Below are 12,707 nucleotides of genomic sequence, written 5' to 3'. Positions count from 1 at the left end.
CTCATGTCACAATGGAGAGAACAGATATTTACTCACTCTGACCTGTCAAGCTAGTTCTAGAAACAAAATTTTAGGTTAAAAAACTCAATCAGTCTATAATAAGCTCATTAAACTCTTCAGAAAAAAACTGAGAATAATAAATCCATAAAGAGATCATAAAGCATTTCATTTGTTATTGTGGCTAATTTTTAAAAAGTATCTGTTAGATACATATTGCAAGACTTAACAATTGAAATGTTATGATGGGTGCGTTTCTTTCAAGTCTGACTAGAGAGAGAGAAAAGGATAAGTTACAGATGAAACAAGAATGACAAGTCGGGCACAGGCACAGTAGCACACGCCTGTAATGCCAGCGACTTGGGAAGCTGAAGCAGGAGGACCACAAGTTTAAAGCCAGCCCTGTTTCAAAAAGGTCGAGGGAAGACTGGGTTGTGTCTCAGTGGTAGAGCACCTGTCTACCACATGTGAGGCATTGGGTTTGATTCTCAGCACCATATAAAAATAAATGTAAAGAAAGGTATTGTGTCCATCTACAATAAAATTTTTTTTTTAAAAAAAGGTCTAGAGATCTGAGTCAATGGTTAAACACCCCTGGGTTCAAACACTGATACCAAAAAAGAATAACAATGGTAACAGTAATTAACTACACTTTTCTCATTATTTGTATATATTTGGGATTTCTATTTTTTTACTTATTTACTTACGTATTTACCTATTTATTTATTTATTTTAGTTGTTGATGGACCTTTATTTTATTCATTTATTTATACGTGGTGCTGAGAATCGAAACCAGTGCCTCACAAGATGCAAGCACTCTACCATTAAGGCACAACCCCAGCCCTATATTTGGAATTTTATACAACAAAAAGTTTAAACTATGTTCCAGTTAGTTCACAAAAAACAGATTTACTAAAGTTTATTAAGAGATACTCCTGTGAAGGTCAAGAACATCATCTACCACATCTTTTTATTTTGTTTCTCACAGTAATAGTTATGACGTCTATACCACTTTATTCTTATAATCTTGGTAATATTTCTAGCCATAGTCTCTTCAAAAAAAAAAAAAACTGGATAGAATAACAAAAGTTCAGCAGGTTTAATTACACCTAGGCTATTGTTGGGAAAGAGACTAACTAAAAAATCCTGCCAAGAATATCATGTGCTCTGTGGACACATCTCTTAAAAAACTGGATGTCAATAAAACACATAAGCATTTGCTCAATTAGATGTACCTTGATCTATTACAACTCAAATGCAAGAATGTTGGCCAAGTAACAATTTAGCACACAAGTAACACTGCACAGGATCTACTATCTAACTTTCAGATGATTTAAGATATTCCATAAAGATTTTTTTTTCCTGCCAGTAAGAAAGGGCTTACTGTTTGGTTGTGATAAGGTAACAGTCCCATTGCTACCTCTTCTATGATACTGTGATAACATTTCATCGATAAAGGAATCATTTGATGTAAACCTCACTTGTTTGGCTCAACAAGAAATATGTCATTTATTTCCTGATTGCTAGAAATGACTACATGTCTATATATCCTCGTTTACCATGGTAAAGGATTTAAAAAGACTAGGTCCTCCTGGGTTAACCTCATCTAAAAATAAGTGACCAACTGCATGTGGAGAAAAATGTCACTTTGTTACTTAAATGTTAAAATCTCTAATGAAATTCCAATAATGTCTTTAAAAACATATTTAAAATGTATATTATAAATAGAATACATTAAAATATAGTTTAAATTGACAGTACAAATAAAAACTGGAATTGAAAAATATTAAATAATGGGTTAATAAATCAACAATTAAATAAGTGAAAAATATTAAATGATATTAAATAAACCTGTCACTTTCAGAATATAGCTCTTTTTCTTGTGGTTTTTCATTTCACCTCAGTCAAATGTTTGATTCAATCATGTCCATTTATTCACATGAGAATTTTTTAATCATTTTTACCCCATGAGACACTTTATAATCCTTTTAAGTTCTTACTAAAACAAAATACTATGTGTTATTCTTATCTATGGGAGGTTTTCTAGACATGCTAAAGGTTTTTTTTTTTTTAATAAACTATAAATTCTCTCTATGAGACCAAATCTTTCTAATGGTATAAAGTAGAATAAGCATTGTACATGATTTCGTTTTCAGGCATCATGGACACTAAAGTTTCAAATAACAATACAAAGCAGACAAATGCTGACTTTGATAATCTCCCTTTTTAACCCATTCTCTCTTTTATGTATATCTTAAAAGGCCAGAATCCTTGTTCTTTTCAAACCAATCTCTCAAGTTGTGTAACACAGGGGTAAATGTAATCTAATTATGACAACGATAACTAATTTCTATGGAGCACTTTGTATGTGCCAGCACTTTACAAGTATCTAATCCTCACAAATTTCTAAGACATAGGTAATTTTATTATCACCATATTAAAAGAAGAAAAACTAGTCAATCTTACTTTTTAAGAAACTATTTTTTAAATGAAATAACATTATAAAATATGAGTTATAGGAGTTTATCTCCCAACTTTTCATAGAACATATAGTCATGTTATTTCAAGCAACACAAAAATAATTATTTCTTTATATAATGTGGAAAATTACTATATAAAAGAGCACAGTCAACTTTATAATCACTGTGTCTTTTTTTAAAGTTTTTTTTTTTAAGATGGACACAATATCTTTACTGATTTTATTTATTTTTATGGAGTGCTGAGGATTGAAACTAGTGCCTCACATATGTGAGGCAAGTGTTCTACCGCTGAGCTATAACCATAGCCCTTCAACTGTCTTTTTAAAAAGAGAAAGATACTTCAAGCAAAACAGTAGTAACAACAAAAAACGCCAACAAAATATAATAACCACAACACTACTTCTGTATTTTCATGAATTCAATTTTTTATTTCCCTGAAGATATCCTCATACTAGAAAGTTACAAATCTCTTTTTTAAACAAAATAATACATCTTTCTTGTTTCAACAACTCTCACTAATAACATATTACTAACATAGCACTATGATAATTTCTTTAAATAAGAAATTTAATAACTTTGATATCCTGTTTTGTAATTTATCAATGTCTGTTAATAAGTACTTTAGATGAGTTCCTTATAAACTGTATATAAGCAGAATTAGGGTACACAAAACTCAATCTGAATCAAATTTATTTTGACAAAAAACATTAACACTTAAAGCAGTATTCATAACTCCACAATGAATCGCCACATCATGTACAACCACAAGAATGTGATTTTAAATAGAATAAATTATACTTCATGTATGTATATGTCAAAATACACTCTACTGTCATACATATCTAAAAAGAATGAAAAAATAAATTCACCTAAAAAAACAGTATTCATATTCAATACATATTAAATAGGAATGTCCAATCTTCCTGATGAGCTTAGCTAATTCTGTCTTCTCTGGGAATAAACTGTTCACTCATGAGAGAAGAATAATTCTTACTTACACATAATAAATTGTTTTTTAAAAAGCTTTTTGCCTAGAATATATTTTTAATAATAATGTGGAATTGTATTAACTCTAGAATTAATAGAGTATTTAGACAGTCCAAACTAAATGTCCTAAGATATAGTCAACAATCTCTCAAGATCATTCCCAACTAATATGCTATGATTCATTCCTTTGCCAGAAAAGTTTACTCTAAGAATAGAAACTAATTCTAGTTTATAAATTACCAACTAGTCTTACCAATATTATTTCAAATGAGAAAGCATTTATCAAAAAAAACCAACAGCAAATCCAAATAAACAAGTTATCTTAAATAGCTACTAAGACACAATTATACATTCTGTATAAACTCAAAACAAAACCATAGTAACTTATAATTTATAAAACCATTAAAATCTTTTGGTGTGTTTACTTTTCATCTCCTCTAAGAGATTATATAATTCTTCTAATTATAAAATTATTCGAATTCCATGTCCTTGTAAATAGGCATGTACACAACTTGTCAAATTGTTTGTTCTATTTTGTTTCTTTTTTTTAACTTTGTTTTAGTTGTAGATGGAAACAATAACTTTTATTTATTTATTTTTTTAATGTGGTGCTGAGGATCAACCTCAGTGCTTCACACATGCGCTCTACCACTGAGTCACAACCGGAACCCCTACTTTGCTTCTTTTTATAGCTACATAAATAAGTACACACACATACACATATGCACACAATTTTTTCTTTCTTTATCATATCTTCTTGTTTAGGTTGCAAGCCCCAGGAATTTAACTCACATTATCAATTACATGGAAAGTTTTCTGCTTTGCACTCATCCAAAAGAAAACAGGTATTATTATCTCACATTTTATTAATATGAAAACAGTGGCCAATAAAGTAATTATCCCTAAGTTGCTGGAAGCAACCTGTGAAATGTGCGTGAACCCAGTCGATACAGAAACCATTGGTAGGAAAGTCTGGTATCCGGGAACTCCCAGCAGCAACCTGCATCCCTGCTGGTTTGAGACTGCCTAGTACATGTGACTTTCTATATAGCTCTGCCACAGGTTCCGCACAGGACCGGAGATGGGTGGCTTGCCAAGATGCCAGTCAACATGTTTGCTGCAAGTCCTCTGCCAAACCAAGAATCAAGAATTCTCTTGCTGAAACCTTATCCCTGCCTTTGATGTAGTCTCCCTTAAATGAAGGACAGGAACCATTTTCCTAGCCGTTCCAGCTCCTATGTAGACTGGAGGACCTATTAAGAGCTCCCCTTTTTTTAATCTAATTTCTGGCTCTGGCTCTTATTTCTTTACTAAATATTTCAGACTTTCTTTTTCTCAGCTGGTTCATCACCTCCTGAGCAAGAAACTACCCTGGAGGGGTGCTAGATGACCCATAAAGTTGTCATCCAAATAGTAAACAGTTACATCTGTATAATTTTTAAACCACATTCTTCTACCACTCTACAGTTTCTAAAATTTTGTAATTGATAGAATAAGCATTTATTGTATACTTTCTATGAGGTAGAAAACTATTCTAGACTCTGGAAATATTGTGGTAAATGAGACAAAACAGACCCTGCCCTTTTCAGTATTACACTCAAGTGAGAAAAACAAAACAAACAAACAAAAAAAGATCATTTAATTATATGTTACAACCCCAGAAAATGAAAATATAAATAGGGTAAAGAGCCAGAGGAGGAAAATACTGGATCTTTTTAGTTAGGATGATAAGGAAAAGCCTCTCTAGAAAGTGACATATAAGCAAATGCATGACTGATAAGGAAACAAGTCATGTGAAAATATGAAGAAAACAAAAATGGCAGAGCAAAAGCAAATGGAAAAATCTTAGGCAGAATGGAACTGTTTGTTCAAGGATGAACAGAAAGGCCACTGAGGTAAAATGAAGGGAGTAAAGCAGAGTGAAATCAGAGAAAGGAGCCAGATCAAGAAGTCTTATAGACTATTATTTTTTTAAAAAAATCCTATTTGCTTTTAATGGAAGTCACTTGAGAGTTTCAGACAGAGAAATGAATAAACTTATAACTTTTAAAGATCTCTTCAGCTGTAATACTGAGAAGTGACTGAGTTGGGGATAGAAAAAAAATAGCTATTCAATATGGTAGCTTCCGGTCCCAAGTGGCTACTAAACATTTGAAATATGGGTCATTTGAACTGAAGTGTGCTTTAATAATAAAATATACACTGGATTTCAAAAATCTTACTAGGAGAGAAAAGTAAAATACCAACTTTTTACATTTATTACATGTTGAAGTGAAAGCAATAATATTTTTTATACACTAAGTTAAACAACATAATTAAAATTAATTTCACTTGATTCTTTTTTTTTAATGTAGCAACTATAAAATCTTAAATTACAAATGTAGTTCCCATTGCATTTCTACCTGATAGTGCTGTTCTACTGGTGTCTTAGACTAAAATTTTTAAAAGGTGGAAGTGATAAGAAGTATTGGATTCAGGATGCATTTTGAAAGTAAAGCCTATAATAACTTGGCTGAATATATGCTGGGATAAGGAAAAGAGAGAAATTGTGATTTCAAAATTTTTTTCTTCAGGAATTTGGTAACTGGTAGTAAAATATATTAGGATGGGGAAGTCTAGCATGAAAACTCAAAGTTCTGTTTCAGAATATCATATCTGAGCTGCCCTGTTGGATATCTCAATAACAGAGTCATGATCTCAGAATTCACAAACAAAAAGAGCATCATTCATCAGGAAATGACACTCCTCACATTGTGTAGCATTCTGCCTGAGAAGTTATATCCAACAACTTTGTGCCTAGTATTCTCTAAGTAGAATACACCTAACCCATATTTTTGACTAATTGGTAGAAAATAATGTAAGTATGTAAATTTGATTCATGTATAATATTAGATTCTGCTAATAATAAACATTTGAGAAAATATATGAGTTAGGAGTTCAAATGTTTTTACCTAACAGCCCAGGTATCAAATGCCAGCCACCACTGTACTAAAGTATGGTGCTCAGCAATATTTTTAAACCCTCTATCCCTTGGTTTATTCACCTCTAAAATGAATTATCTTATTTAATCCTCATACACAAAGTATGAGGATTAAATAAGATAATTCATGTAAGGTAATTTACCTGGTACACAATAACAACTTAATACACAACAGCTATTAACCATTATATAAAAAAATTCCATCGCAGTGAGAGATGGAATAAGTAACAAAGCTATAAAGTTTCTAGGACAGTTTCTTTCTAGCTTTACTTTAGTATATACAATATAATACTTTAGAATATATAATACCTTATCTCAGCAGTCTCCAAAAATCTCTTACCTGTAAGTAGTGTTTGGAACATAGACATCCCTTGCAGGAAACTCCAAAATTTCTCTGGTAGGTCTGACTCTACTGTCGGGATAAAGCTTCACTTGAAGCAGCTCTGGGGTTAGGCAATAATGAGGATTTTCGGGTGCAGGAGAAATGTCTATCTTCAGCTGAGCTACATATAAAAATGTAAGAACAATGTAATCATAATAAATAAAAATTCAATGACTGGCATATTTTAGATCTGAACTGTCCCCCAAAGGCTCTTGTGTTAAAGGGTTGATGGCCAATATGTGATATTATTGGGATTGGTGGAACCTTTAGGAGGTGGTGCTTAGTGAAAGAAGTTAGGTCACTGTGGGTGGGACCCTTAAGAAGATACTGAGACCCAGCCACTTTCTCTGGTTTTGCTTTATAGTTGCCATGAAGTAAGCAGATTTGCTCTACCACATGTTTCCCGCCATAATGCACTGCCTCACAACAGGTCCAAAAGCAACAAAGCCAATCAACCATGGACCAAAACCTCTGAAACTAAAAGCAAAATAAATCTTTCCTCCTTTTTAAGTTCATTTTTCTCAAATATTCTGTCACAGTTATAGAAAGCCATCATAATGATAAAAATGATTTGGGAAGAATTGAGATCCTATTTTGCAGAAAGTCTGGGAAGAATACTACAGGAGCCAAATTACTGTCATCTCAGACTTTAAATCATTTTATTTTATTGAGTCTCGAACTTGGAAATTATTAATACATGCATACATGCATATAACTTAACAAATGCTTTCTGAATAATAAATGGAAGAAATCAATAAGATTTAAAAAAAAAAAACAAACAACATACAGTGATAAGCCAACAGTTCAAGGCTAAATTATTTATTTTTGCTTAGTAGATTTCAAAACAGCTTTACTCTGGAATGGTTTGTTCTGAATATTTAGCATTCCATGTGCACATTTTTCCCTCTAGAAAATAATTTTAAGCCAGATATTACTCATCATTTTCATTTTAGAACTCAAATTATCAAAGGTGCTAAATCCTACATATAAATCATTAGAACACATTATAGTTGATAAGGTGAAGAAGATTGACAATTATTGAGCAAAGAAATATATATGGGCCAAATAAGTGAAAATAAGGAATGCATAACTGTAACTAATATATTAGTGATGACAACTGTCGTAACCAAACATACTCAAATATTTGAAAATACCTGTAATAGGTCTCAGTCGTCGTAAGACAGAAGATGGCCTTCTCATATCAGCAAGGAATTTATACAGATCTTCATCACTTAAACGGTCTCCTTCCTGATTTAAATGATAGAGATAGAAGTACGTGGTAAAACAAATATAGTAGACAGAAATACATTTTATACTGCTTGCTAATTAGCATGAAATTCTTCTATAATGCTGCCAGAATGAAAAATTCAATTAATAAATATAAATATCTCAACTTATTCTCTTTTCTGTTGGTCTTTCAAATTTTACTGAGATTTATGATAGCATTATCTTTCTTATTTACTTATAGTCCATTATCTACACCTATAAAGTACTAGAGAACACTATAAAATATAGAAAACAAATACAAGTTAGAGGTAGGTGAAAAGAAAAGAAGGAATATAGATATAAAACAGAATCAATAAGCAATGTAATGTAAAATGCAAAAATCTGCAAGTCTTATAAATTTGTTATACTTGAGTTCATATTTGTCTTTTCAACTTTATATTACCTAATTTCTCAAGTGCAAAATCTACAGATTGGTTAAACCTTTTTATAAAAGAAAAACAACAATAAAACTGCTGTTAAGGAAAAGCATAACTATCCTGATACTAAGACTATGAGAAAAAATAAATCTTCCAAAATGATCTCAATCTGAAACAAAAAGTGGGCAAAAATCTAAATAATATGAAATTTTCAATTTAATGTTAATATTTTCTTTTTTTCTTATAATTAAAATAGTTCGAGGTTGATTTTTTTCCTTTACTAAGAGTCAGTATTTAATCCAAACCACCTGCTTTTTTGACATTTCATTTTCTTATTTGTATATATGCTTATTTGCATATTGTCCTATATTTTATGTAAGACTACTTTGTTACTGTGAGCTTCCCTAGAGACATTTTCCATTTGTTCATTATTATAGTCTAACTGGGAACAGAATAGATCTTCTTTTATCTCATTATTTGGGGAAATTATTTTTAATTTCTAAGTGGTTATAGATTTTTTTGTTGGTACCTTTAAACAGTTTTTACTCTTATTTGGGTTATGGTTGGAGAATTTGACTATATATAAAGTTTTTTCAGTTACCTAAGATAAAGGTTCATTTACTAAAAAATAGTTACTGAAAAAATAAATCCTCTCCTTTTGACTACAGAATTAATATAGATGATTAAATAGTCCTTATTCATAATACATTCAGATTATCTCTAGACTAAATTACTTCCATTTACTTAACCTATAAAATTATATTACTGGCCTCTACCATTTATGTCCTATTTCTGTGCCTTTAGCTGGTTGTGGCATAACTCCCTCCTCTAGATTTGGCCATGTGCCTTCCTTTGGCCAGTAAGTAAATATGTGCAAAAGAAACTAGAAAGCATTTGCACAATTTAGCTTGCCCTCTCTCTCTCTTGAATTTCTGGCACTGCAATGAGAACCTGACCAAGCTAACCTGCTAGAAGATAAGAGCAGACATTCAGAGCCATGGAACAAAGCTGAGTCATTTCAGTATAACCAGCAGAAGCCAGGCTAGATCAGCTGATACCAGCCAACCTTCAAACACTAGTTTGCTGGAGTAGTCTAGCTGACACTTGCCCCCTCATCATTGCTTGTTTACTGTTGTGTACTCCTGAGACTACAAATAACTCATGAAGCTGTCAATGTATAGAATAATGTCTCTAAAACAAATGGGTGAGTTTGACTTTGTTTTCAAATCTAAATATACTTCTAATAATTTTTGGCTTGAAACATTTTATATATAAACACTCTTGATAACTAAATCATCCCAACTGTAGATAGTAATATCTCATAAAATAGGGGAAAAACTGCTTTCTGTGTCTCATTTAAGGGAAATTTGTGTCTTGAATTCTACTTTGCTAAAACTGTATCTCTGCTTTTTACTTAATTTGCATTTGTGTAATGTATAATTTTCTAGCTATTTAAAAATACTTACAAATAGCACATGCTCATGGCTAAATAAATTTAGTACAGAATTTCAGAAAACAAATTGCAAATGCTTTCCTTTCTATTGCTCTACACTTCTAGTAACCATTTAAGTTTTCAGAAGTACTTAGTGCTAATTTCCAGTTACCAGTATTTAAAACAGTGTCTACCAGTGTGCTATATTGCTCAGTGGGGTGATTATAGATAACAATAATGAACATCCAATTTCAAAAAGAAGTATATATTGTAAGTTTTCACAATAAAGAAAAGATAAATGTTTGAGGAGAGAAATCTTTAAACCTCATTTAAAGATATTACACTGTATACATATAATGAAATACCATATTATCCCCATTAATATGTATAATTTTTGTTTTTATATACAAATTTTAAAATAAATCAAATTTAATTTTTAAAAATAGTGTCTGTTACATGATGAATGCTCCAAATATAACTGTTGGCTAAACAGGAGAGGGGTAGATGGCTTATTGATTTTGGTTTACTGCACTAGTTCAAGGATATAGAAGGTTGATGAAATAAAAAGAAAGCTATGTAAACAGTAGCAGAAGTGACACAGCAGCCGAAATAGAAACAGAAAGAAGCATCAAATCTCCAAGATTTTGTTATTGTTTCAGATTAATCTACTGCCCTGGTTTCCACCTGCATTTGTCCTATCACTTCATTCAGGTAACACTCAGTTATAGCCTTCTCTGGATGCTTTCTTTTATAACTGTCCATAATAAAAAGACCCTTACCACTTTATCATCTGCTTTTTATCCATTAGAACATCTCACAGGAGTCACCTATGAATACCACTGACCTGTTTCAGAGAAGGGAGCTTCAAGTAGATTACTGTCAATTCAATGCACATTCTGACCTTGTCCTCTCAAATTATAATTAGAGAATTCCTTAAAATAACACCTCAAAATGAAGAAGTCTGAGATAATTCTTAGCATTTTCCTTCAATCTAAGTTTCCTCTTTATTCATAGATGAATCTATTCATCTTCTCACTTAGGACAAAAACTTTCAAAATTTGTTGATCTTGATTGCAATATAAAAATCCATTTTACATCAAAACCCAATATACTCATGTACAGAAAATGGCTCCCTAAACAATATTTAACCACAGGAAGCACAACACACTATTATCTTTTCTGCTGGGTATTAACTTCTAAACTGGTTTCCAATACCACTAATGGGTCATGATTGGCTTGTGAAAAATACTGATTTGATTTGAAGTGGAAGGAACAGCTTTCAAAGAAAATGTCCTTAAAGAAAAAACACTCTTGGATATATAAATCCATCTCTTAAAACACTGACTACAATTTAGCACAGAAATGAACTATACAGGCCTAAATGTTTTATTCCACATACTGTAGATTATGGTAGTCTAGGTCAGAAAAATTGGGGTGGGGAAGACAAAGAAAAGTACATATTCACTCTAAGGAAATTCATAAATCATCAATGCTTAAGATAAGTTATACATTACAAATGAGAAATAGATATGAAAGATTAATTTTGATTCATTAATAATGTTAAAGTCAATTTTATATAACTATAATAATAAAACAATAGAATATAAATTGTTTCTTATTCTTATAGCTTTTACTCTTTATTATTTTTTAAATTTTTATTCTTTCTTTAAAGTTAGGCTGGGAATATGGCTCAGAAGTAGGGCACTTGCCTAACATGTTCAAGGCCCTGGGTTAAATCCACACTACCACCATTAAAAATAAATAAATAAATAAAAGTTCTAATACTAAAAAATTGTGCTTTATGTGTAATAAGGATTGTAATGCATTCCACTGCTGTCATGTATTTTTTAAAAAATTTAAAAAGTTCTTAGAATCACACATGATTCTAAGAATCACAGAATGTACATGTATGGTACAATTATTACTTTCCTGAACTAAAACTAAAAGAAATTTATATACAAACATCTTCCCAGAACTCCTACATGACAGAACAATACCTGCTTAAAAAAATTGGTCACTGTAAGAGTAGCAGGTCGAAAGCTGGTCAAATTGCAAGAATCATCTCCACTCGTTGTCCTTTCAAGTGATCGTCTGCCAACAATACTAGAATTCCTCCTTTCTGACCAGGACCCTTTTCGTTCTACCAAGGGGAAATAAAATAAGACAATCATTTTCATAAAATTTTAAATTTAAAGCAGCTTTCAAACCTAGGGAAGAATCCACTAATACACTAAAATTAAAAACTGTAGCATATTAGAGAGATTAGGAAGAAATCTCTTGAATCTTTTGGCTCTCTTTTTAAAAGACTATAACACACAAGGAGCTATGTGTATGATCAAAGATATACTACAAAAAGCAGCTATGGAGGAGCTAGCTACTCATTTATATGACATATTTGCCAAAATGGAAATTTTAGTCACCTATAATGGTAATACAGTCTTAGCATTTGAATTTGAAACAGAACTGAAAGATAAAAACTTCACAAGGTAATTCTTTTTCCTTGTGGTGCAAAAGATCCCGTGTATATAAGATAATTCTACTATTTAAAACAAATAGAACAACCAAACTAAAGATTAATGATGAAACAGAATATATGAACAAAACTATAAACAAACTAGACCAAATAAAATAGACATTTATTTTAGACTTTACTAAGCAAGAGAGAATTACATATTCTTTAAGCACTTATAAAACATTCTCCAAGACAGTCCATATAATAAGACATAGATAAGATACAATAAATCCAAAAGAATCAAAATCATGAAAAATATGTCCTCCAAAAACAGTGGAGTTTGGGGCTGAGGTT

The 12,707-nt window shown here is 31.3% G+C and overlaps 1 protein-coding gene across 5 annotated transcripts in view; it reads right to left on the bottom strand.

The window, feature by feature from the left end:
- Positions 1 to 12,707, bottom strand: part of Dock7 (dedicator of cytokinesis 7) — a 210,206-nt gene that overhangs the window by 149,021 nt on the left and 48,478 nt on the right. For all 5 annotated transcript variants that reach the window (XM_076860266.1, XM_076860262.1, XM_076860263.1 and 2 more), the window contains exons 12-14: positions 11,899 to 12,041; positions 7,981 to 8,074; positions 6,785 to 6,947 (exon numbers count right to left, since the gene is read on the bottom strand). In XM_076860266.1, the coding sequence (XP_076716381.1) occupies positions 6,785 to 6,947; positions 7,981 to 8,074; positions 11,899 to 12,041 (400 nt within the window). The remainder of the gene's footprint in view (positions 1 to 6,784; positions 6,948 to 7,980; positions 8,075 to 11,898; positions 12,042 to 12,707) is intronic.

This window comes from Callospermophilus lateralis, chromosome 7 (genome assembly GCF_048772815.1).
Source record: "Callospermophilus lateralis isolate mCalLat2 chromosome 7, mCalLat2.hap1, whole genome shotgun sequence".
NCBI classification, from domain to species: Eukaryota; Metazoa; Chordata; class Mammalia; order Rodentia; family Sciuridae; genus Callospermophilus; species Callospermophilus lateralis.
The sequence above is the reverse complement of the archived record's forward strand: the minus strand, read 5'-3'. Positions and strand labels throughout refer to the sequence as shown.